The 25,591-nt window shown below is 39.6% G+C and overlaps 3 protein-coding genes and 2 long non-coding RNA genes across 5 annotated transcripts; 3 read left to right on the forward strand and 2 right to left on the reverse strand.

The window, feature by feature from the left end:
* The first annotated feature begins 3,480 nt into the window (after positions 1–3,480).
* Positions 3,481–4,358, forward strand: LOC125003211. Its single transcript, XR_007112079.1, has 3 exons — positions 3,481–3,602; positions 4,057–4,135; positions 4,305–4,358. It is a non-coding gene; the product is annotated as an uncharacterized LOC125003211 (long non-coding RNA).
* A 4,892-nt stretch (positions 4,359–9,250) lies between these two features.
* ftr84 (finTRIM family, member 84) lies at positions 9,251–13,556 on the reverse strand. Its single transcript, XM_047574808.1, has 7 exons — positions 12,844–13,556; positions 12,646–12,741; positions 12,332–12,565; positions 11,987–12,143; positions 11,846–11,902; positions 11,703–11,756; positions 9,251–11,611 (listed from the first exon to the last, which is right to left on the reverse strand). Exons 1-7 carry the CDS (start codon positions 13,411–13,413, stop codon positions 11,070–11,072), a joined length of 1,710 nt encoding a protein of 569 aa, XP_047430764.1. The 5' UTR covers positions 13,414–13,556; the 3' UTR covers positions 9,251–11,069.
* Positions 13,557–14,866: 1,310 nt separating this feature from the next.
* tppp2 (tubulin polymerization-promoting protein family member 2) lies at positions 14,867–21,639 on the forward strand. Its single transcript, XM_047579348.1, has 4 exons — positions 14,867–15,024; positions 16,148–16,339; positions 16,953–17,106; positions 20,807–21,639. Exons 2-4 carry the CDS (start codon positions 16,149–16,151, stop codon positions 20,996–20,998), a joined length of 537 nt encoding a protein of 178 aa, XP_047435304.1. The 5' UTR covers positions 14,867–15,024; position 16,148; the 3' UTR covers positions 20,999–21,639.
* LOC125004620 lies at positions 18,459–20,378 on the reverse strand. Its single transcript, XR_007112365.1, has 2 exons — positions 19,972–20,378; positions 18,459–19,941 (listed from the first exon to the last, which is right to left on the reverse strand). It is a non-coding gene; the product is annotated as an uncharacterized LOC125004620 (long non-coding RNA).
* A 1,275-nt stretch (positions 21,640–22,914) lies between the features above and the next one.
* On the forward strand, positions 22,915–25,253 carry LOC125004618 (complement C1q-like protein 2). Its single transcript, XM_047579347.1, has 5 exons — positions 22,915–23,376; positions 23,666–23,777; positions 23,938–24,117; positions 24,476–24,607; positions 24,875–25,253. The coding sequence occupies exons 2-5, from the start codon at positions 23,684–23,686 to the stop codon at positions 25,174–25,176; spliced, it is 708 nt and encodes a 235-aa protein (XP_047435303.1). The 5' UTR covers positions 22,915–23,376; positions 23,666–23,683; the 3' UTR covers positions 25,177–25,253.
* Positions 25,254–25,591: the final 338 nt, after the last annotated feature.

Genomic DNA, 25,591 nt, shown 5'->3' on the forward strand with positions numbered 1-25,591 from the left:
TTGTTTTTAATGCATCACACACGCCCAGTTTTTAATGCACTACATTCATTCACAAATACAAACATGCAACAACAGTAACTACAAAACAAACAAACAAACAAAAAAAACACACAAGCCCTGGTGGGAGGCGGGTGACAGGGGTTGGAGGGTGCAGGGACCCTCAGGCTGGCTCCCAGTGGGTCAGCAGGGGCCCGAGACACATTAAAATAATTAAAAATAGACTGAATAAAGAAATCACTGTCTTAGAAGATCTTCCCTATCCTTCCTCCTCCCCCTCCACTATCTCTCACTATCCTTCACTATAATAATTATTATCACTATAATTATTAATTATTTTCTATACCTCTGTTGGTTGTGTTTGTTTTCTTTATTATCATTATTACTTTCTTTTTTTTAATACTTATTAATGGACGCATTGTTTTACTTCATATGTTTGTTATATAGCCTTACTATAATATAAATAACAATGTAATAAGTTTTATTATTCCTTTATTATTGTATTAAATGGTAAACATAGAAATTATGGTAGGTGACGCACACATCCGCACGCGTGCGCGCACACACTCACACACACACACACACACACACACACACACATACGCATTGTTCATATCTTCTTTGTTGTTCATATTTGTATTGTATGTACTGTATTTAAAAAATAAATTAAAAAATAAAAAAAGGCTGAAGGGAGGAGCTTCTGTCTTTGAAGGCATTAGATCAAGAGGAAGTTATAAAGATTGTGGTAGAACCGACCTGATCACTCTCTCAAACTTTGCTTTTGTTTCTCCACATTTTAACGAATGACAAAAATATTTGTGTACACACAATATTGTGTCTTCTTTCTGGTGAGTTTACTTTTTCTGTAACCTTACACATAGTAGTTCATGTAGTAGTTCATGAAATGACATATTCATTGACACTATGACAACTTGAAAATGTTTTCTTTATTTCTTCTTGTAGCTCTGAGTTTTGTGGAGGTGAAGACTCTCAGCAAAGTGGGACATGTTGGGGAAAATGTGACATTTACATGTTCTGACTGGAACACTTGTTGGCTGATATACAACAGTATGTTAAGTATCTCTGTCACAGTCCATGCAATGATGACAAATATCATCAAAGCAACTTTTAGAAAGACTACATCTAAGGACAGAATGGAGATAACTAACACTAGAGAAGGATTATTTGTAGCCTTCACTGATCTTAAAAAGTCAGATTCCAAAAAATATTATTGTGGAGTTGAAAGGCCGGGTGTTCACACTTTTATAGAGCTGAATCTTAAAGTTATTAAAGGTAAGTTCATTTTCTTCATTTTTATTTTAATAAAATACCATTTGTCAAATAATACTAACATCTCAGGTAATGAACAAAGCAGTATACTGTATATTATGTCTTTACTTTCAGCTGAGCCACCAGTGTCAATTGCTCTGTCTTCCAGTAAGGGTTTTAAAACAAAAGGGTTTTACATGTCATTTATATTAGTTTACATAAACACTACATCTATCTGCTCCTGGCCCGGCCTCTCTGACTAATTTTAGAACCCGCTGTGGCCCAGAGTCAAAAGGTTTGCCCACCTCTGTTTTACAGGAAGGGGAAGTTATGTGGTAGAACCGACCTGAACACTCTCACAAACTTCGCTTTTATTTTTCTACATTTTAACGATGATGAAAATATTTATGTACACTTGTCTTCTTTCTGGTGAGTTGTGTTTTTCTGTAACCTTATACAATCGTTCATGAATGCTAAATGGATCAGTTTTAATAGAAATGTTCAAATTTGAGATGACATATTCATTGACACTATGACAACTTGAAAATGTTTTCTTTATTTCTTCTTGTAGCTCTGAGTTTTGTGGAGGTGAAGACTCTCAACAAAGTGGGACATGTTGGGAAATATGTGACATTTACATGTTCTGACTGGAAAGCATGGAATGATGTACAACAAAATGTTAAGTATCTTTGTCACAGTCCATGCACTGATGACACACATATCATCATCAAAGCAGCTTTTGGAAAGACTACATACAAGGACAGAATAGCGATAACTAACACTGAAGAAGGATTATTTGTGACCTTCACTAATCTTAAAAAGTCAGATTCCAATAAATATTATTGTGGAGTTGAAAGACTGGGTGTTGACAGTTTTATAGAGTTTAATCTCAAAGTTATTGAAGGTAAGTTCATGTTCTTCATTTTTATTTTAATAAAACACTATTTGTCAAATAATACTAACATCTCAGGTAATGAATAAAGCAGTATACTGTATATTATGTCTTTACTTTTAGCTGAGCCTCCAGTTCGAAGGACACCTACTGAACCAGTGACTGTTGCACCATCAGCGTCATTTGCTGTTACAAACACCTTTACTGTGTCTTCCAGTAACATGATATCATCACTGATATGTCTGGGTTATATTCTACCATTTATATAACACCTCCTCCATCAGCAACGCAAGGACCTGGTATGATGTAAACTACATATGATGTGTTGTACACTGTGAATAGTATTTAATTCCATGTCTGTTTTTTATATTGCTTTCTGTCTGGCTTTTTTTTTTTGTTTACATACATCTTCCGCTTTTTCTTTCTTTTCTTGTCTTTGACCAGTTAAGGCAACATTTATACTCATAGGTGTCGTTGCCACAGTAACCACACTGATCTTCCTGCTGACAGTCATGAAGACTGTGAAGAGACAGCAGAGTAAGACCCACACCGGCCACCACAGACATAGCACACAATGTGAGAATCACACTAAAGCCTCCTTCAGACATACTAACAAATTTTTATGTTGTCAGAAATAGTGACAAGAGCTGATTCTCCACCAGAAGAAGTACAGGAGGTAAGTCAGGGCTCTAGAGTCCTCTTTTACAATTATTTATAATATTATTATTTAATATTATATGAATTAATATTATTAATTATCTCTCATGGGGATATGTTTTGCATTCATTCCATCCAGTCGCCCACACAGCTGTGTGTGCTGCATTTCCTTATTAAAATATTATGTTTAAACCACTAACTTTCTGCTATTGTGCAGATTGTTTGTCATTATTATCATAGACAAGCAACCGAAAAAACATTTTTATTTTCAGAGGTGCTAGGACAAAGTTTAGAGGTGCTAAATGAAATGCTAACATGTTTTCTAGCTCCACCAACACTGTGGTGGAACTGACCTTATAACTGCTGCACACATGACTTTGCACACAATTCACACACTCTTACAGCACCTAATCTCCCTGTGACAAAGCGGCAGATATTGACCTACAAACATGCTGGAAGCTGGTAATGATTTCAACAAAACCTAGCAGCCCTTCATAGAACATTTAAACAAAAAACGGAAGTTCACCCAGAAACCGACTAGCCTCACCTCTAGGTTGTTTTCATTTTCAGTCACCAAAAAAAGCAAATAAACATGTTTGATGTTTGGCTCATTTTCTCCTCATCTGAATTTTCCTTTTATTGTTTAATATAATGTTTTCAGATATTTTCCAGTTGTAGTCATTTTAAGTTCCTACAGAGAGCAGGTCCTGATAGAGTCTATGAAACACTCCACCCATCCACGACAGATGGAGACCAAGCCTACAGCACTCTTAAACACACCATGAGGGTAAGACCCTTCACACTGCTCTGTTAATAATAATTACATAAATAATAAATAATAATAATTGTACTTTTGCTGCTTTATCTGTAACTTGTGGTCACTTGCATTATTTTGCAATCTTTTACTTCATCCTCAAGTGACCAACAGTGCATAACATTTGAAAGAAATCTCAATGAGCTGAGTTTAACCTAGTCTAATAGCCTAATAACCTAATAGTCTGATATGCTGCCACTTCTATAATATGTTTGACTCGTGATGTGAAACGTTGGGCACATTTAATGTGAACAGCCAAACACTGACAAAGACAAAGAGTATAGAAGAGCTGTATCCCAAAGTGCTTACAACTGAATTCAGTCAGAGTGTGGACAGCTGTATTCTTAGTGTCATCTTCAATAACAGATGATGGAGTTTATAATGTTTGAACACTTGTTGTTTAGTATTTCATTTCAATTTCCCACAGAGTGCAGGTCCTGAAGGAGTCTATGAAATGCTTCAACAATCTACGATGGATCCAAATCAAGTCTACAGCACTCTTTAAGGTAAAACACCTGACACAGGACCAACCTGAACCACAGTACATGATCAGCTGTACTGAACTGTTGTTGTGGAGTCGACGTGGAGGGGACACAAGTAGTGACTCCATTCTAAAACAGACCAGGAGTGTTAGAGACTGATACAGGAGTGGTGTGACTGTCTTTTTGTTTCAAGACCTGAGTGTGCAAAATGTAAAATGGAGAAGATTTCATCTCTGATAAGAGGAAGTTGTACAGACTGTGGTTAAACAGACCAATATGCCCTGCAGTCAAGTTTACTTTCTCAGCTTGGTAAGTCAGTCCTGGAGTACAACAAAAGCACACTCATCCGAAAAGGCACCAGCTAACACTAGCAGAGTAGCAATCCACAACAACAGTCAGTTAACGACTTCACTGAACGCCATAACAGAGAGAATGAGGCTGGACTCATCAACAATTTATTGACGAATTTCAGTGTCTTAAGATATGAGACCTTTAGCTGTTATACACGGAAGAAGATGCCTCAGTTCATCATGAACAATGTCACCCTCTACATATAGTGTGTATATATACAGTATATGTGTGGATATGGGTGTGTCGATGTCGGGGTATGTGAGACATATTGTATAAATGCTGTTGTTATGTTAAATGCTATTGACGATAGCATTTAACGATTGCCAATACGCTATCTGCAGCGCGCAGTATTAATGTATTGTCTTGTGTTGTGTGAGATGCTACATAAATTCAGGTCAAGAGTACGGATTTCATTGTTGTAAAGCATTATTTTAGGACAACTTTACTACTGTGTTTTTATGCATGTCATTGACTCAACTTTCACCACATATTAGTTGACTTCAAAAAAAATTGAAAATCGTACAACTGCTATTGTGCATAAATGCTTCCACCATTAAAAAAACATTTGTTCTTTTTTCTAAGTGAGCCATTGAGCTGTTTACTATTTCCTTTGTTGTATATGATCCTCTTGTTTTTCTCTTCTTGCTCCTTTTCCTGTTTTGGGGGTTTGTGAAATGTGTACAAAGTTCAAAGGTTAAAAGGTCATTTACCAGTTGTCGGCTCGTAAAATATCAAGACGTAAGGAGACGAGCTTCCTTTGTTTATAAATGAGGTTCTTGGGGATGAGCAACCATATAATAAGGAGACTGGAGCTGAACGAGAGAGAGCAAGAGTTTTTGACATTGTTCTTTCATGCAATAAACCTTTTTTAAAAGACGACTTGTCAGTGGAGATCACTTCTTTACATCAACACATCTATATACAACATCTATATACAGTGGAGATGAAAACGTAACACAAAGGAGCCACATTTTGATTCACACACACGCACGCATGCACGCACACACGCACACACACACACACGCACACACACACACACAGCACACACACACACACACATACACACAAGGGTTTTAATAACACATGATTATATAACTAATGATTTACCATGAGAAAGAAAACAGCAAAGGATGGAAATGGCGCCATCTACTGGGAAGTAACTCACATGCAGCTGTCCTATGGTATTGCAAAGTCCCATTGCATTAGTAAGAAACATCACATTCTCATTAATAGGAGTGATTGATACCAAACTCTAAACAATTGGACCAAACTCTAGCCGCATGTATTCTCATCTTGTGAACAAAGAAAATGGCTGTCATCTCGTCAGTTTCCTAATTATAATACAATATGTGAGCAAAATAACAACCATTTATTTTCACCAGTCAGTGAAAACGTCTCTAGTGCACTCAACAATAACAAGTGACAGCAAGGTTGAGTGGACAAGTCCAGTTCAGCATCTATCACACACCACCTTTAATATCTGTTAATATAATCCATTAATATGATATAAAATGATGCCCCTGTATATATCCTCACATAACAGAACGAGTCACACAAGTTAGATATTCTTTACCAGGTTCACTTCAATGATGTGGTGGACTCCATGGTTAAAATGTTGTTGTCAGGTTGCAAATACGCCATGAGGCCAGTTGTGTTACGAAAAAATAAAGCAAAGACAGTTCATATCAGGAATCTTGCATACTTAAGTTACAACTGAGTCAATACCACTGATAAACATTTTTTTAAAAAAAACAGAAGCATGCTTTAATTTCCTTCAACATTCCTGTGGGTGGTATATGGGACGGCAGTAGCTTTTTGAAGTAATCAGAGCTCTGTACACGGGTTGTGTTTGAGTAAATGCTGTATGTGATCTGTCATTTTCTATTGATTTCACTGATAAAAGTCATTATAGGAAAATTAAAAAGTTCAGGAAACTTTTTATTTTTTTAACTGTGTGCCAACTTTGATTACTCAAGAACAATGCCACTTCGAGTGAATCTGACCATGCATGAGCTGCAAAATGTTCACAAACAGCATTCACATTAGTTTGGGTATTTCCTAACTAGGCAATTTTTTTTGCAAAAAACCTGCAATGATAAGAGGTTAGTTCATTTGATCCCACTCTTCTTAGAAACAGCATTCCAGATGTGTCAGATTGTTGGTATAAGATATATCCAGGATTTTATTCAACAGAGCTGTATTTATATTACTAGTCAAATCAGTCAACAGAAAGAAACACAAACCACAGATATGTGCTGTTTGGGAGCAGCCGATTTAACATGCAAATAATCCTCAAATTCATGCAGATCACTCACAGACATATAGATTATAAAAATTTATACATGAAAGAGGGCTACCATTCAGTGTTTTAAGATTTGTGGCACTATTACTATCGTATAAATGGACAATTTCTCACAATGCATTGACTAGCATTGCAGTAACTTCAATCCATAGGAATAAGACAACAGGAGATAAGTTTAGCCACATATGAAACAAAATTAATGGCCATGGAAATCACAATTATTAAAATTATGTTGAAGGCCCTTCTTTTCATTGCATTGCTATTCTTCTTCTTCTTCTTCTTCTTCTTCTTCTTCTTCTTCTTCTTCTTCTTCTTCTTCTTCTTCTTCTTCTTCTTCTTCTCCAATCCATAAAGACAGAGTGTTAGAATAGGTGAACATAGAATAAATGCAGGAAACCAAAGCAATGAGCCAGGTGGCACAACAACAGGCCACTCTGTATCTCAGTGCTTTATACCAAAGAAAAAACACAGGGTGGACAACCCCAGCCTAGCACTCAACACAGATCCATCACTGGAAAAGAGGGCAGGCCATAAATAGAAGGCCGAGGGAAAACACGAATGCTTCGAAAAAGAAGGACAACATCAGCTCTACAAAAAGAACATAGGAGAGGTTGGATAAAGAGAAAAGGGTCTCAGATGTGGCCAGGTTGAGAGAGAAAAAGTCTGAGGCCAAAGTCCCTCTGGCTGTTCTCAGCATCAGAAACATGACATGGCCATTCAAAGGAAGACCCAGGATGTTGTTGCACCATTCTGTGCCAAAGTGATGTTCATTATGTCTCTGTAAAGAAGGCAGAAGTTTAATGCAACGCGGTTGCTGTTGATATGTCTATATCCACCAGTGTAGTTGCCATTAAATGTGAAGGATTGCAAATCTGGTACAGCGCGGAGCAGTGTGTTGAGCTCTGGCCAAACAGCACTGCAATGTAGATTCAAAATGATGTGCAAATAGTGTTGCAGGCTCCTATTATCGGTTGGATGATAGACCACAGACTGAATGAGGTTCTTTTTTTTTTCTCTTGTCCACCCTCTCCTTCATCCTGCCGCCCCAAATGTTTTCCATTTATCCCATCACTGCATGCACTCAGACCTTCTGTTGTCTTACCACGATTTAGATGTTCTTTAAGTATTCTGTAAGAATCTATGGATACTCCTTGGAGTCAAAACCCTTTCTCAGGAAACCAGGTCGTCTTACATTCATGTTGGAAAAATAGTTTGAACTTGGTTTAATGTTGCTGTAACACACAAACAAATGTTGCTTTTGTTATTTGATAGATAGATAGATGCTGCTATGACCAAGCCATTTCCCTTGTGGATCATTAAAGACTAAGTCTAAGTCATTCTTACAGATTAGTACACAAATATTTACTGTAAGTAACTACATTTTGGTGAGAAAGCAGACAAATTTAAGTAAGTATGCTTAACTGAAAGAAAAGTGTTGAAGTGGTGGAAGCTGAACATACATATGGACATTCATGAATATCATGAGTAATGACAAATTCCAACAGGAGTATTACTCTTAAAAATAAATATTGCGCAGAAAGGACACCCAAGGTGGCATTTGCACTTTTCACACCTGAGACTGCTGTATTGCACTTGCGAAAAAGACCACATTTACACACAATGAAAATGATAAAATGATAAATAAGTACATTTCCTAAGACAGCAGCAGAGACTCAGAGACTCATGTTGAAGAGTCTGACTGCTGCAGGGACAGAGGACCTTTGGCAGCGCTCCTTCTTCCACTGACTGATCGCCTCCAACACCTGTACGTTTACATATAACACACGTCACCGTGCTTTGCGTCTGATATGGAAAAAAAAAAAAGGAAAGCAGCAGTGTACCCTGTGGGTCTTTTGTCTTGCAAATCATGTGAGTTGATCGCAGCAAGACAATTTCCATTCTATGGGTAGCAGCGAAAATGACAGTTAATATGATATTTCAAAAATAGCAACACAGTGACAAAAGATCAATATTAACAGATTAAGGTTAAAATTACCACTATGTGCAGCTCCCATCAAGCACAGTCAGTGGAACCAATCTGGACTTGATATTTTTCAATATAATAAATACAGTATGTTATTTTGTAGTCAGTTTTTTTTATTTTATTTTATTTTATTTTGTAATTTGATACACATTCTTAAACATATATGAAAGACAGATAGTTGAAAACCATCTGATAGTTCTTGAGATTAGCTGCGTTTCTGCTTCTTATTGGTTGACTTGAGTCGAACACATCAGCAATGCAACAGCATGTTTATTTTGAGGGTGTGAATATGTAAAGAATATGCAGCCATCTTGGTTCTGAACATGACCTCACACAGCTATGGAAGGAGACTCGTGTCAGGCCGTTCCAGGTAAGAGGGTGTTATTTTACAGTGTGGGAATGGAAAATCCTACCAGTACAGTATGTAATGTAAGATAAAAAAAACAGCTAATCAATTTAATTTGTTACGGAAAATTTGCTTAAAAAAAGAAAAACCTCTGACTTTGTGAGAGAAAATGGTGACAACTGTTTATTTAGTTCAGATTCTTACATTGAAAAAATGCACGGAGATTAAGACGAGGAATACTCATTACATGCAGAACTACAAGTCACACATTATTCTGATGCAATAAATTCACGCAAGAAATTTAAATTTTTAACGATACCAGTACCTGTTGCTTATATTACTTATTGATTATTGTTTGCCCATATATAGTCAGGTTTGGTACAGCCACAACTACAATGTGACCAAAAGCAAAACATTGATTGATTGATTGATTAGTATTTTATTATCAGGAAGAAAATGAATGTCTGCACCATCAACCGTACAGCCACGACTTCACCGTGGATGTCTCCTGAAGACAACGCCATGAAGACGGTGAAGGATTGTCTGACAGGAGCAGCGTACTCAGCAAACCTCCTCTTTGGTCTCCCCATCCATGGCTATGTCCTGTGGCACATACTGAGGGAAAAACAAGAGAAGATCGCTTCTGCTTTCATCCTCGTCAACCAGCTTGTGTCTGAGATTCTTTTCTGTATGTCAGGCGTTTTCTACTTCCTGGATCACCACATGTCGCTCTGTGTCATCAACAGAATATATGTGTTCTCCAGTGCGATTGTCATTTTTATTCGTCCACTACTGCAGAGCTGTGGCTGCCTGGAACAATACCTCGCTACAATCCATCCTGTTATTTTCCTCAGGTGTAAACCTCTTAAGCACAGAGTGACTGGCTGTTGTGTGTCCTGGCTGATCGTGAACGTGGTCTCCACTGTCATTAGAGCATTCAGTTCTGAAAGGCAGTATTTCTTTGTGGTAGCAGCTCTATATCAGTTTTTCTTAATTTTGATGGCTTTCTGGTGCATCTCAATTCTCAGAGCTCTGAAACTCCCTGGACCAGGGGAAGGGCGGAGGAAAAACCAAAGTGGTAACAGGATGAAGAGGAGGGCTTTTAACATCATTCTCATTAATTTGGTGTTTACAACTGTAACTCAGCTCCCAACTGTGCTACTCACATGCTTGAAAGAGACCATACCAGATTCACATTTTTTCACACTTTCGTCAGCAAATATATGGACCTTTGTTATCACAGGTTTTTTCCATCCTCTTTTCTATCTGTACAGAGTGGTGAAACATTCCAGAAAATAACAGCCAATATGCAAATATTCATAGGTCTATAAACTGTTGATTATCGTACAGGATCAGAGAAATAATGACATTAAATAGTAACTTTACACCCTGTGAATTGTTTTGCTTTGGTCACCTCCAGTGGTTTAAGTTTTGACTTTGCTGCTGTAATGTACAGGTGAACTCCATGATTTTCACCTTGAGTGGTTACAGCTGCGACAGAGCAAACTTCTCACCACATTAGACCAAACGGCTGGAGCACTGAAAGTGCCCAGAGTGCATCTGCAAATGGTTCCATTTTCAAGTTAAACATGCACAAATAGGAAGATCACAATGTTCATATGTAAAGCTTAGCTTAAAATATCTGCATATATTCAAGACTGTAAGACAGAGCTTTATCATTAAAGTAGCTATAACAATATGTATATATAATTTCATATTAACATAATATAAAATGACAATCATACTGTTCGCTACCTGCCTGTATTTACAGACTAGCTGGTGATCGATTTGTGACAGATTTTGGACCAAAGATAGTCTGTTAGTCTAGCACACAGACTGTTTTTGTAGTTTTATTATTTCTATTACTGTTAGATGATTTGGTAAATATCTGAAATATTATGATATTGCAACTTCACAATGTATACAGTACTATATCTACATTATCTACATCAATGTGAGTTATAGACCTTTTGAATCAATAAGCCATGGGACTCTGCTTCAGTTGGCAGAGGGTGACTGAGGAGCCCACGCCAAAACCAGCATACAAAGGCTCACTGAACTGGACTTTGAATCTGTGGATAAGCTCCATAGACTCTGACACTGAGTAAAAGGCCAAAGTGTTGCCCGCGTAGTCCAGGTACACACCAATCCTTGTAGCCCTGGGTGCATCAGGAAGGTCTCTGTCTACTTTGTTGTGCCAGGCAGAGTAGCCAGAGTCCGAGCAGAGGAGACTCCACGACTTGTCATTGTAGCCCAGCAGACTGTGCGAGTTCTTCCCCTTACGACTGATGCTCTTGTAAGCCACCCCAATGGAAAACTCGCCGCCCCACTCTGCCTCCCAGTAAAATCTGAAACCAGTTAGAGGCTCCTTGCACAGCACTTGGGAGAAGCCATCGAAGCGCTCTGGATGATCCTGGTAAAACTGGACTGATTTCTTCCTTGTGACCCTCTGATTCCCGTCTGATATGACCAGCTCTTTGTAGGCTGTATTTGGATCGAATGACATCTTGCAGGAATCTGATCAAAACAACCACAGTTATCCATCATCTACATTTCTGGTGACAGTGAAAGGCACTGGACTAGACTCAACCATAAACAGTTTACTCACATTTCAAGAAGTCTGTCCTGGTTTTGGGCTCCTGAAAATCTACTCTGGAAGGAACTGTTTGGATTTGAAAACATATATATTTTTGCGTAAAATGTATATAAGTGTAATTATATAATTAAATTATTCAGTTTACACACTCTTACCTTTGACTCGTTTGTCTCCATTTCTCGGCAACAATATGTACACTGGAGTTTCACTGACTGTGAATACATTACACCATTAAGTTGCTGTGTTGTACGATTCTCTTAGTGTACTGATATAAAAATAAATGAATTGGAACGAACCTGTCTTGGAGATTTGGCTCAGTTCCTTTTTACAGACATCATCCAGATGTTCCTTCATCTCAGTAGCTGTTTTGCTCATCTCTCCAAAGGAGAACTGAGGATTGATGAGCACTTTGGGCACCATGGCTTCAGGAGGAACACACAGGGTTGGGAAGTTCTGTTTGAAGAAAAACATTTTCTCATATCATTAACTTATCTCTTGTTTCAACTAAATATAGCATACAATTAGCCTAGTCGGCCATGCTAAAACATATGGATTCAAAAGTGCATAGAAATCAAATATTGTTTTACATTATAAATACTCATAAATGTTAACTGTTGCAGATCTGTATCATCTTCCAGTACCTGCAGAAAATGAATGTTGTCTTCTGTTTCGAGGATCTGTCGTAGTTCTGCATCCCGTCGCTGTAGCTCCATGATCTCCTGCTCCAGGCGCTCCACGTAACCCTCCGCCTGTGACATCGCCGCTTGCATGTTGGCCATTATCATCTGGTTGATTTCAGCTTTCCAGCGCTCCACTGCCTGCAGCATTTCGTGGAAGGTCTTGTCGCTTTCTGCCTGTGCTCGCTGGGCGCCACTCTGAAAGGTAAAGTCAGTTTCTAATAGGAGCATCTAGGTGCAGTAACACTCATTCTTCTCGTGGCTATGTTGAATCATACTTTTAAAACGTCCACATTATGCTTCAGCTCCTGTAGTTCCTTCATCCTCTCCTGGATGATATGCTGGACCTCAGACTGGGTGACCACCAGGACTTTCTAATGGAAAAACAAAAATAAAGATGGGATGTCTATACAACTGCCCCATGATGCCTATATGTTATTCAGAACCAGACATACTGACTCCAGCTTCAAACTTACCTGTTTCTCAATGCGCTCTTCCTCTGCTGAAGTAATGTTGTGGCTGCGGTGCTCTCGGACAGTACACAGGACACAGATGCACATCTGGTCAGAGCGACAGAACAGCTCCAGGCCTTTCTCATGCTGAGGGCAAATCTTCCTGTCCAGGTGACCTGTTTCATCCACTAGCTTGTGCCTCTTGAAGGTAGACGACTCGTAGTGAGGCTTGACGTGCGTTTCGCAGTAGTAAGCCAAGCACATGAGGCATGATTTGACGGCTTTGTTGCGACGACCTACGCAGAAATCGCAGTAGGATTCCCGGTGCATGTAGGGGAAAGGAGTGAGCTCTGGAAGCTTTTGCCGTGGCTCGTGCTGTACATCTGGCACGTTACGTCTCAGAACGGGTCTCGGAGTGAAGGTGGAACGACACTGTGGGCAGCTGTACACACCCATGTGGTCAAACTGATCCCAGTAGATCTTGATGCACTCTAGACAGTAAGTGTCACCACAGGGAATGGTGACCGGATCTCTCAGAGTGTCCGCACACAGTTGACAAAAAGCTGGTGGCAAAGGGAACCCGGATTCAGCCATGTTTTTGGATTTAGAAGATACTGGAAATCAATCAGAATAGATTCCCAAACTGTTAATAAATTTAAGTCCACAAAATGATGGTAAGTCAAGTGCTGCTGCTCAAGGTATGGTCCAAGAAAGAATGCATCCACAGGATATTGTGATCCTACTCCTTTACACCAGAAGAACCTGCTTTGTGCTATTATTTAAAGAAAGGCTTTGTTGATAGTGTAAGCAGACAGGTGATGTGTTCCCACACAGCCCTGTTTCCTGCATATGACTGAAAGTACTGAGGTCTGCATGTCTACATCCAATGTGCTTACCAAACAGGAATCTCAGGGAAACTAACACAGAAAGGTCAAGTTGTCAACAGAGAAACTGCAGCTGGCTGCCAGGAACGTACAGTTAAAAGACACAAGACTGAACAAAGAACAGTTCCACTGTTGTTTAACATTAATCCCTCCAAATGTCTTTTTAATCACAAGTTAGGAATTGGCTACACTATTTATCATTTCTAAGGCAAAAGGCCATCGCAACCTTCAGCTTTCCAGGTGACTAAGTTTCATAATGGCACCTGATGCCAAAACAACATATCTGTTTGTCCTGCTAACAAATACAGAACATGTGAGTTCCCACAGGGACACACTTGAAAAAATACTGAAATAAATACATAAATCTTTTAATTCATCTACCCCAACAAAGCATTATTAAACACATTTTTATGGCATTAAAACACAGAAACAGAAAATAAACAATATAATCAATTGAGCAATGTCTCTTATCACAGACTGACAAGACACAACAATTAAACTTGAGGCCTTATTCAGACAGCTAAAAGTACTTATGTTCACACCTGGTATCTGCTCTGTATCCAAATAAATACTGACATAATTTTGGGGTGCATTAGAAAAAACATCTGCATCTACTACTGTGCCAAGGGGACTACCTAACACTAACAGCTGTTAGTGTAACGAGCTGTGAGGTCAACAAATATAATATACATGAAGTTTTTTATTATTTGTCTTAGCTTTGACGTTAGTTATTTTATAAACCTGTATAAAGCTCAGAGTGTGTTGTCTTCTCCTTCTGTGAAGAGCCACTCACATCTGTGGCCAACAAGAGAGCTATTGTGACAATGACAGTAGGAGAGAGAAAGGAGAGAGTCCAAGGCTAGTTGAGAAATGGATAATGAGCCTGGCAGATGCACAAGTTAGATTTAGTTTTTAACAAACTGTGGGGATATAGGAGTGAATAATACATTCTGTTTTTGAAGCCTGTTCTCTAAAACAAGAAGATCTGGAACTAAAATTAAGAAAAGCCTTAAACTATATATTCAGGACATGAGAACTCTTTCCAAAGATGCCAGTCTGTACAGAGAGATAGGAACTAAGGAGACTGAATAGACACAAGTGGGGCTGAGCACCTATGATGTCATTCACTGTGCTGGTTGGTACTCTCTCCCTCCTCCCTTCCTCCTCCCTCTCTGTATCCCTCCATTTGTGTCGTCATTGTGAGAAAGCCTGGGAGTGGCCGGACAGAGGAGAGGCAGAGAACAAAGAGGAAACTGAGGACAACCTTCATCAGGATTCTCCTAAATATTTACGCAGCATCCTTTTTCATTTACGGCAGCAGGTACGCCTTTACGTTCTAGTATCACTGTCTTATGCGCTACTTGGAGTAATGCAGCAAAGGGGCAGTGGGTATCATCTTAACAGCAGTACACAATTCTTAGAACATTTAGACATTTGACGGTAATGAGAATTACCATACAGTATTGATGTGATGTATTTTAAGATGCAACTGAAGTTTTCGATTTTTGCTTCAGGATTATTTCCAGAACAAGGTGCCACTGGACAAAAATGCAACACTGGTTTTACAGTGGAGATTATGCAGCTTTTATGTGCTTATTTTTATTTACCTGCCCACTAATAAAATGTCTACTCAAGTAATATAAATTAAATACTGGCTGCCACGTTAATGTACCCACGCATGAAAAGGGAATTTATATCAGATCAACCTTTATCTGCTGAAGAAAGGCATGATTTTTAAACGAAAGGGTTTGTTTTGGACCAATAAACAATGTTTCCATTTCACTGTTTATTACCCCCTTTCAGTGAATTAACATTTTAATAGTTCTTCCGTCAGAGTATCTTTACAGCAGTAACTCTTAAGTGACAGATTACTGAAGAGGAAGGGGAGGATTGAGCAGCAGAGCAGCTCTTTGGAAATTAAGTTGATTGAATTAAAGTGGCTTGCAAGCAGCTTTCACAGCGCAAATGGTTGATGTACAATGTGTGTGTGAGTGTGTGTGTGTACTTAAACAGCTATTTTTCTGAGGACCAGTTTGTTCAGACATTTTGGCCAGTCCTCACAAGACTGTTTAAGACTTAAAGGTTACAACTATACCTACACCTCTCTAGGATCATGGTTAAGGTTAGGGTTAGGTACTTAGTTGAGATGGTTAGGCTTACAGTAAGGGGTTAGAGAATGCATTATGTCGATGAATGTCCTGACTAAAAAAGCCATACAAATGTGTGTTTTCGTCTAGAGAGAAAGATGTTAGACTGAACATCATAGCCGGCCGGTCAATGGGCTCATAGAGTCACTATGAATTGGAGTGAATTAAAGTCAATTCAGAATTCTCCGCATAATCAAATGAGCAAGTGAACAACAGTGCATCCATACATGGTTCATGCTTTGTTACTGTAACTGTATTTTATTGCATCTTTCGTCCAATTGTGTGTGCATCTGTTAGCATGGCTGAGGGCTCAGTGTCCGTAGCAGAGGTGGAGACAGCTTTCCAGAAGTTTGCAGTCCACGGGGACACCAAGGCCACGGGGAAAGAGATGAACGGCAAGAATTTTGCCAAGCTCTGCAAAGACTGCCGCATCACTGATGGCAAGAACGTCACCACCACGGACGTTGACATAGTTTTCAGCAAGGTCAAGTAAGGTTTCACCCAGGCTTAATCTACCACAGCTAAAACTATTTCATAAAACTATTTCATGCCCAATGTCGAAATTCTTTTTCCTGGTCTTTTTCCCTCTCTTTTGTCTCAGTTCTCAATCCTCACCCTCCCCATCCCTCTTTTCGTTTCTTCCACTTTCATTTTTTGTTACAGGAACCTGGGGTAGAAGGAGCTGAAGCTTCCTGAGACGTGCCCCGATCTCGAGTCTCATTCCCTGGGTTCCTTTACAATCATTCATCCAATTATTCATCCCCTCATCCCCTCTCAACCTTTTACATCCCTCCATCCATTACCCTCCTGTAGTATCCATGAATAAAAATCCTTGCATCAATTAAGGTGTGGTCTTTGGTCGTGAAAAAAATATTTTAGTTATGTTGTGTCTCTTCAAGAAGAGAAAGAAAGGCATTTTAGTCTTGTGGTGGCTGCTACAACAAAATCTTGTTTATTTAGTCCAACTATAGCTCACAGTCAGACCATGTAACCACCTCTCTTTGTTTACCCCTTGGCAATATATTGATATGAAAGCTGGCACATGGTATTATTTGGATAACTTTCCTCAGAAAACAATTGCCTACGCTGTATGTTTCCTCAGGGCAAAATCCGCTCGTGTAATCACGTTTGAGCAGTTCAACCAGGCCCTGACCGAGTTGGCTCCCAAACGGTTCAAAGGCAAGAACAAAGACGAGGCACTTCAGCAGCTCTATGGTCTCATTGTTGGGAAGGAACCTACCAATGTTGGAGTCACGGTGAGTGTTCAGATACAACCTTGACATCCTCAAGCCGGCAGAATCCAGGAACTACACTTGTAGAGTTGCTGAGTATATTTTGAGAGACAGTTTTCCAAATGTGTCCCAATTTAGGAGTGGACAAGGATCTGGTGAGTGACTGAATTTGAGGATGATCTGAAATTGCAAGATCAGTCATCCTACCAAATCATGCACAAATTTTAAGCCTCGGTATAATTTAAATGGATGAGTTACATCAAAACTCACCTGCATACTTGTCATGAATGGTGATTTATTTTTTACATTTTTTTGGTACCAGGCTGTAAACATATCGGCATCATCTCTGCTGTCTTGAGGAATTTATGTCAAGTTGATATTCAAAGAACAGTGATGATTTTGCATTGACATTTTTCAGCCCAGGAGTATCTTAAAGCACATCTTATGCATTACATAGTCAATAAGGTCAACGTATGCAAATAAACATCAGTATATACTGACATGACATGCTCAGTATAGAATTACCATGTCAGTAGTATTGTGTCTATTGGTTGCATATGACAAAATTTCCCTGGAAATAGTATGCATATTGCATATTGTTGTTTTCAGAATAAGTTTTTTGATATACTAAGATAGATTCACATACATTTTACTTCCTTTTATACTTTTCTGTAACACATGGGCTTCATTTGTCAAATACTCTTCATTTATAGTTCAGTACCACCTTCTCTCAGTTGTTCTTGGCCAATCTTCCATGGTTGTGCCATTTTTCATTTTGCTTTTTTTTTGCTGTGTTACTTTGCATCTTATGGTTTTGCCTTTCTCAATTTTTGGCAAACTTCACTTCAATGTGTTGGACGATGACAGTGTTAAATCAGCTCCTCATTAAGATGTCACTTCCCGTTCTTTAAAGTCTGCCTCTCTCTGTCCTACATTAGGGTCCTCTTCTGAGCTGAAACAAATGATCCTCCACAATCATATGGTGTAGTTCTCTGACTGACTCTCTACTGGACAAATATGTTTGGTAGACGGCAGAAAATAATTTTATGTTAAGATGAAATATGTCAAATAATGGTTATTCTTGTGGAATGACATGAAAGGAGTTGCACTGCAATTTAAGTGCGATTCTTTACAAATTTTACTCAGATAAAATGTGTGTCAAGCATACTGTGGCCCTGTTCAAACCTCACATTAACATCTGACCTGGTTATTCTGATCACAAGTGACCAGTTTAAAGTATGTGTTCACACATAGCTTTAAAATGCATCTCCACAATACACACAAACATCCTTTGGGGCACAGTGCAAGTTTCTGTTTCTAAAGAAAATCCATCCTCTATATATTGGAACACGCTGTGAAGTCTCTCACTTTCACCAAAAGTTATTTATCTGTACCCTTACTTTATTTTAGAGTCATACACAAAGCTCATTATATTCCTAAAATAAATAAATCAACACGCACTATAGTTTCACTGCTGTGCTGTGCTGTCAGTGAGCGAAAAATCTCTGGCAATGAAGATACATAAAAACATTGGTGACTGGACTAGACACATGGCAGAATCACACACAGTTTACTTGTATTTAATTTAATGTTAATTCCGGTAAATTCTGATTTATTTACCATTTATTTTATCACCATCAATTTACTCACTTTACTTAGTGTGAAATCTACTTGCGTGGTTACGTTTACGGTTGTGCACGTACGTGACCAGCAAAGCTGCCATAACTTGGGCACGGTGCGCAAGCACTCTCACTAGCCATGAAATCGGGACTTTAGGGAACAAACATTTGGGCATGGCACGGTTACCTAGTGGGCCAGTTTTTCCACGCATACAGCAGAATAAGTCTGCACGGTTTCCCGGTAAAAGTAACGTAATAAATATTGGGGTTCAAATAAAATGGTGAAGGTCACCAGGTCAGAGCCTCAAAAATCACCCAGAGACTATGAATATACAAAATGCAATAATCTTTATTTTGGTACGAAAGGCAGTTCATAAAACAGGGGGCTGATGAGCGACGACAGCCAAAGAGGATTCTTCACTGCAAGAGTCTGGAAAACTCCCACTATTACCCACTACAAATCACAGCAAACTTATGGCACACCACACACACGGCACGCTATCACCCTCTACTGGAGGCACTGCACTACACACCTGCCTAGCACTGCACACATGTGACAAGTGGAAGCCCCTCCCTCGCTCCTGCTCAAGTAAGCTGTCCCCACTACGCTCCCGCCCACACAGGCCAACACATTCAAATACAGTAACAAATATAACCTAATTAAAAGAGTAATTACTCAATTCGCCCGTCCGGCGAGACCCCCCCAGAGTCTGAGCTTGAGACGCCGTCCAACTCTACGGAGAAAACGGCTTCGTTTGGACAGCGCGGATCCAATCCACCCGGTGGAAGAGACGCTTCGACGGCGGTGGGGAGCAGCAGCAGACCCGGCACTCACTAAACCCGGCCCTGACTATTCTACAAGAGGCGTCCAGCCTCCCCTACTGGCGCAGGAACAGCTAACCCCCTGCACTAGCTGTCTTCGTCGCCGGCGGCCCTAAACAGCCACGACCGACACCCCGCTCCCTCCCGAGAGTGCCAAGCCGCCAGACGTGAGCTCCAACCAGCACCAACAGAGAGATTCACCCTTCCATCCCAAACCCACAAGTCTCTCCCTCCCGTAATCACACACACCTGTTCCCTCTCACACACACGCACCTGTTCACAGTCCGTTGAGCCTCAGCAACCCACGCCCACCTTCAGTCACATCACAGTAAATCCAAAAAGAAAGACAACTTTCATGTGTCATCTTGAACTCACTCGTTCTGCTTTCTTCTGGCCACTACTCATATCATGTTAGGACCTTAGTCTGGGACAGAACTGTCTCTAGGACCTTAGTCTGGGATAGAACTGTCTCCAGAACCCAGTTCGGAGACAGTTTTTCCTTACCAGTATTTATCCATCTCTAACACTGCTGTCTCACTTCAAGCGTCATGACCTACTCTGTTTGAATGACAACAAGTAGATGGAGAGGTTAATTATCTACCTTCTGCCATCTAGTGGAAGAGGATTCAATTGTTCTGCCTGTCACTATACGTGGCGGTTATAGACGAACCACGTCGAATTATTTGCAGTAAATAAATAATAATTTTCTGACTAGTTAAGTAAAATTGGTTAATTTCCCTCAGCACACCAGTTGATATCTCACGACACTTTAATGAATCACTGGTTTACACTTCTTAACATTACCACAGGAATGAGGTCAAATGTGACCTAGACCACGGATGTGGTCAGATCGGATTTTCCAAATGCAACCTCGGTGTCTCCTGGGTGTGTTCACAGCTGTACTTTTAGGCTGGCCGCTTGATCTGATTCCCCAGGACTGATGTTAAAGCAACGCCTGAACGACATCTTATACATTGTTCAGAGACAAGAACGTTGTGCTTATTTTAATAACTTTGTGCTTATTTTAAGAATTATGGTCAAGCAAAAATAGCTTAACCCATTGCAAATTTATTTTTCTTAATACAAGATGATTTGATTGAATATAAGAATATTTTGCTTCTTTCTAGTAATGCTGTTTTTGTAGTGTGTGATATTAGTGAGTGAAAGTAAACAAGAGCACAGCTAAAATGTGTCTATCGGATGTGTTACTGAATGAAACAAGGAGTGGAGTTTGTTTGTTGCTTACGTTCCTACTGTAAAATGTGTCTTTCCCCGCCTTTTAGAAAGTGGCAAAGGCAGCGGCAGTGGACAGACTGACAGACACCACAAAGTACACTGGTTTACACAAGGAGCGGTTCGACGAGTCAGGCAAAGGGAAAGGGAAAGCCGGGCGTGAGGAAATCCCAGACACCAGTGGCTACGTGTCAGCTTACAAAGGCAGCGGCACTTACGACGAAAAAGTCAAAGAAGCATAGTTAAGAACATTTTGTTTAACCAATAAGCCAAAGTAAGGCTGCTACGAACAAACACGTACTGGCTTCCCTAGTCCCTATTAAAATCAAAAGACATTAGTACAGAAATAACACATAGCATGTTCAACTAATCAGGCACTGTGAATTTTGTGTTGTTTGACAGGGACCAAAACACAGCTTGCTTTGTGTAACTCTGCTTTTTATCATGCACTAACACTGTGCCTTACTTAAGCTATACACTACTTAAATGTCTATGATAAGATGCGCTGCTATGCTTAGTTATCTTGGTGCAACAGGAGATAATTTAGCTTCCTTCATGAAATGACTGTAGCCGAGCTTTACACTTTATATGCCAATACGTGTTGCTACAAGACCAATCAGTGCCCATTATTATTCTTGTGATGGAATCTGTTCATGTCATGAAGTGAATGTATTATGTCTTTAAATAGCTTGTAGAAAAATAATGTAATGAGTGGTGAAGAACAGTTAGACTCCACTGATTATGCTAATGTCATCATGCAGTTCACATCACAGTATGTGTCCTTCTGTGTTGTCTTGTTTTCTTAGTGGGTTTCTCCCATAAACAAAACAATGCATTTAAAGGGAAGCAAATGTAAGAATTTAAATAAATACTCAAAAATAAATCCAAATGACTCTGACATTTAAACTTGGGTTAAGGGGTGCAGCAATATAACATGACGGAAGAAAATGTTTGGGATGTTACAGTATCTAGTACTTTGAACACACAATATTTATGAATTCACATACATACATACTGTATGGAAACAAACAAAAAAAATCAATATTGTGTATTTTTCTTATTACATGTGAAATGTTTTACATTATAACCAGATAAACAGTATATTTTATAAGTAATATCAGGGTGCAGAACGTGATACTGATCTGTCTTTCTTTTTCTGACGTGGCTTACATAATACACATTTTTTGCATGAGTATACATTTGATCCTACATAAAAAACGAAAGCAAGAAGAAAAACTAAAACAGAACAAAAGATAAAAACTAAATATCTCTTTTGCCATGTCTTCTTCTGTCAATAAATAACTCTTCAAAGCAACACAACTTATATCTTCTCTCACCCGCCTTCATCTAACCTGGCTGGTCCACAAAAATAACCAGGATCCAATTTCATACCATAAAGAGTCTTTGTAGAACAATAAACTAACTAAACGTACACTCATTCATCTCCCAGGACCCTCCTAGTATTGTGATACTCTGACCATTTATGGAGGATTCATAAGAAACATCTCGTATAGCGTACATGGTTAAAGATCTCTCTCCTTAACTCTCCTCTTCTATGCAAGACTCTGTGCACCTGAACCGATAAGCATCACTTGGGTATTTATGTGGATAATGGTATTGAATTCCACAATACAAAGCATATTGTCTGAACTGTCTCACTCAACTCACCGTTCAGTGTAATCACAGGGATCTTAATTGACAATGAAGCAATACTCTTTACTAATAAAGTTTAACTCTAAAATAAGAAGCTGAAAGCATTGTGTCTTTCTGCACTAGGTGTAAATTGCCTTATTATCATTTAACAAACTTGTCTTGTCATAATTTATTCATCTAGAGATGTGTTTCTGGCTACAAGATGAATAGTGCTCCCATTTTTGCTTAGCTATGTGTCAGAATGAATGGGGTTTGTGAACAAAGAGGCTTAAGAATCTAATAAACTATTAAACTACACATTGTTAGTTACAGTGATGCACATGGCAGAGTTGTAATGTCTTGATAAGATGTATGAAATAAAAGTTATTAGCTTTTTAAACATGTGTATAATGGGTGCTAATGTTCAGCTCAACACTTTCCATGTCATACTGCCTCCTCGTAGTCTGGTCTTGATTGACAGAAACAGGGACTATTGTCACACTACTGGAAACAGCAGCATGAACTGAACTGGGGCGTCTTTTCATTCAGCGTCATCCGTATCCAATAGCGGGGCAGTTGTTGATGGGTAGCAGCGGGCTTATTATAAACAACAAACTGAGGGATCTTATCAGCAAACCTGACACCGCTGACCCACCAACAAATACACACAGGCTCTATTAGATAACATCTTTAGGAGATCTTTAGGAGCCTATACCCTGGGGGACTCATCACAATGGCCCTGCTGAAACTAACCTATGCAGGTCAGACAGCCGGGAGAGCACAGGAGTGACACTGCATATTGCAGGGTAATCAAATAATTGTTTGGGACCTTTCTGCCAGGTGACTGGACACAGACGTTGCTCCACCCATCTAGGAAACAAAAAGGAACATCTCTGACATTACTGCAAGAGTATTTAAAGAACTACAGGTGGTTTAAACCAGATTTCACCCGGATACAATCTGAAGAGGAGATTCTCACACAACTGAAGTGAGTCAAGACATTCGCTTTACTGAAAGCACTAAGATTACTCTATCTACAAAGTGTAGCTGCCATTTAATCTTTAAATTCCCAGTATAATCTAAATTAAAATCTGTTCAAATAATGTGTAAAGCTACAACAAACTGTGTTCTGCTTAATCAATGTTCTGTTAATGCTGACAGGTATTTTTGAAACAATCGTGAAGTATTGTAATTAATCATTCTAATGTTTTCCCATGTCAATTTTGTTTGGCAACATTAAATAAATGTGATGTTAATTTTTACAATTCTACCTGCAGACATTTCTGTGTTGTGAAATGAGAACTATAGCGTGTAGTCTGTTTGCCTTGGCACTGCTCTGGAACAGTGTGAGAGCTGAAGATATCATCAGCAGCCTGCGGGCAGCAGGAGGTAAACCAAGCAGTTATTTTTATTTTAAACACTGTTGTGATTGATGTTAATATGGAGAAAAATAGGGGGTCATCGGTGTGGAGGTTTAGTCTCTAAATGTCAGTTCTAATCCAACTCAAGGTGTTGACACTTCTGTCTGTGTCTCTTTCTGCATCTGTAGTTGCCTGGGAGGGGGAGCTGCCATGCAGAAAGTGGGACTGCGAATGTGCATTCACTCGGCAGCGAGGTTGTTGCTGTGCAGCCTATGAGCTCCAAGAAGTGGAGGATCAGATCTTTATGAGAATGAAGGACCTGTCCAACAGAGCGTCCCAGCTGGGTGACAGCATCCTGGAACTCATAGGTACTCTAGACACTGACAGAAACCCCCCAACCAATTGGTGATGGTTAAACTACCAACATTGTTTTTAATCTATTATTTACTTCAGGGACTGCTCATACTAAAGCAAAACTGGATATTAATGAAATAAGATGAACATTTTACAGATGAATTTGTCCATGTTGCACAAAACGTTTGATTGCGATCAGGCTGAAATATCATTAGTTATGACCAGTTAGCGTCCAATCACATGAGGTTAAAGAAATTACTATTGCCAAGAAAACTGTCTGGGATGCAAGGTCGCACTGTCAAGGCTGAAGCCCGAAATACTGACATGAAAGGTGACTTTTTTTTTTCTTCTGCTGGCTTGCCTGTTTGTCAGGAGGGATAAGGGTTGCATTCACCGCCTCCATGAGCCCCAGAACAAACTGCCTCGGACCTTTCACCAGGAATCGGCCAATTCCTTACGATGTCATCACCCTCAACCACGGAAGTGCATATAATCCTGCCCTGGGTAAGTCACAAGAAATGATTGAAGCATATAAAACTGTTGTCCAACTATGATTTGTGCAATGGACCAATGTTTCTCTGAATGTTTAGCAATTTTAACCACAGGGAAGTAACAAAATCATCTCCTCTAGTATTTGGCTGACCAGCATTTAACAGACATCTTGTTAGGCAATGAACACTGTACAATACTATTGGATGAGTTTGGTTGGCATATGAAAGCATAGAGTTGCTCAGTGACAATGATCTAAAGTTAAAATTGCTGCTCTTCCAGGTTTATTCACAGCGCCTCTTTCCGGACTTTACTCCTTCTCCTTCTCCGTCTACTCCAAGGTGGGCGGAGCAGGGGAGCGGATGTACTACAAAGTACAACTCATAAGAAATGGAGAACCAGTTACCTCAACTTGGGAGGACAACAGGGAGGATTCAGAAGACAGCAACTCCCAGACTATACTGCTGTCTCTGCAGCAGGGAGGCCAGGTTTATGTAGAGCTGCTGAATGGCAGGCAGCTTTGTGACAATGCTGAGGGTCTGAACACCTTCGCTGGCTCTTTGATTTATCCCACTCTGGCTTAATACTGATTTACCTGTGACCTTGAATGTGATTGAAAATAAAATACATAATTTGCAGCACTGTAGCTGCAGTTCTGAAACTATGTTTATATTTCTGTGTAAATGAAACGTTCTGTATTACAGTGGTTTATACATCCAGGTATCCACCACTGCAAAGTAGCCAGTGCTCTGGGACTAAACCCTGGCTGTGGCAACAATGTGGAGTTTAGACATAGGATTTCAATAAGATCTTATGGCCAAAATCTTAAGCCTGACCCCACAAATTTACAGTGGTGTGGTGGTTCTCTAGGCCCGTGTGGGTTAATTGGTGATTCTAAATTGGCTTTAGGTGCGAGTGTGAATGGTGGTCTGTCTCTCTGTGTCAGCCCTGAGACAGACTGGAGACCTATTCAGGGTTTACCCCACCTCTCACCCGATG

Source organism: Mugil cephalus, chromosome 2 (assembly GCF_022458985.1).
Source record: "Mugil cephalus isolate CIBA_MC_2020 chromosome 2, CIBA_Mcephalus_1.1, whole genome shotgun sequence".
Classification (NCBI taxonomy): Eukaryota; Metazoa; Chordata; class Actinopteri; order Mugiliformes; family Mugilidae; genus Mugil; species Mugil cephalus.

Coding starts and splice junctions, on each gene's coding strand:
- ftr84 (XM_047574808.1), bottom strand. CDS start 13,413: ATGGCTGAATCCGGGTTCCCTTTGCCACCAGCTTTTTGTCAACTGTGT. Junction 12,742..12,843: donor AAGAGCGCATTGAGAAACAG/GTAAGTTTGAAG, acceptor TTTTTCCATTAG/AAAGTCCTGGTGGTCACCCA. Junction 11,903..11,986: donor GAGCCAAATCTCCAAGACAG/GTTCGTTCCAAT, acceptor ATGTATTCACAG/TCAGTGAAACTCCAGTGTAC.
- tppp2 (XM_047579348.1), top strand. CDS start 16,149: ATGGCTGAGGGCTCAGTGTCCGTAGCAGAGGTGGAGACAGCTTTCCAG. Junction 16,340..16,952: donor ATAGTTTTCAGCAAGGTCAA/GTAAGGTTTCAC, acceptor ATGTTTCCTCAG/GGCAAAATCCGCTCGTGTAA. Junction 17,107..20,806: donor CTACCAATGTTGGAGTCACG/GTGAGTGTTCAG, acceptor CCCGCCTTTTAG/AAAGTGGCAAAGGCAGCGGC.
- LOC125004618 (XM_047579347.1), top strand. CDS start 23,684: ATGAGAACTATAGCGTGTAGTCTGTTTGCCTTGGCACTGCTCTGGAAC. Junction 24,118..24,475: donor CAGCATCCTGGAACTCATAG/GTACTCTAGACA, acceptor CCTGTTTGTCAG/GAGGGATAAGGGTTGCATTC. Junction 24,608..24,874: donor TGCATATAATCCTGCCCTGG/GTAAGTCACAAG, acceptor CTGCTCTTCCAG/GTTTATTCACAGCGCCTCTT.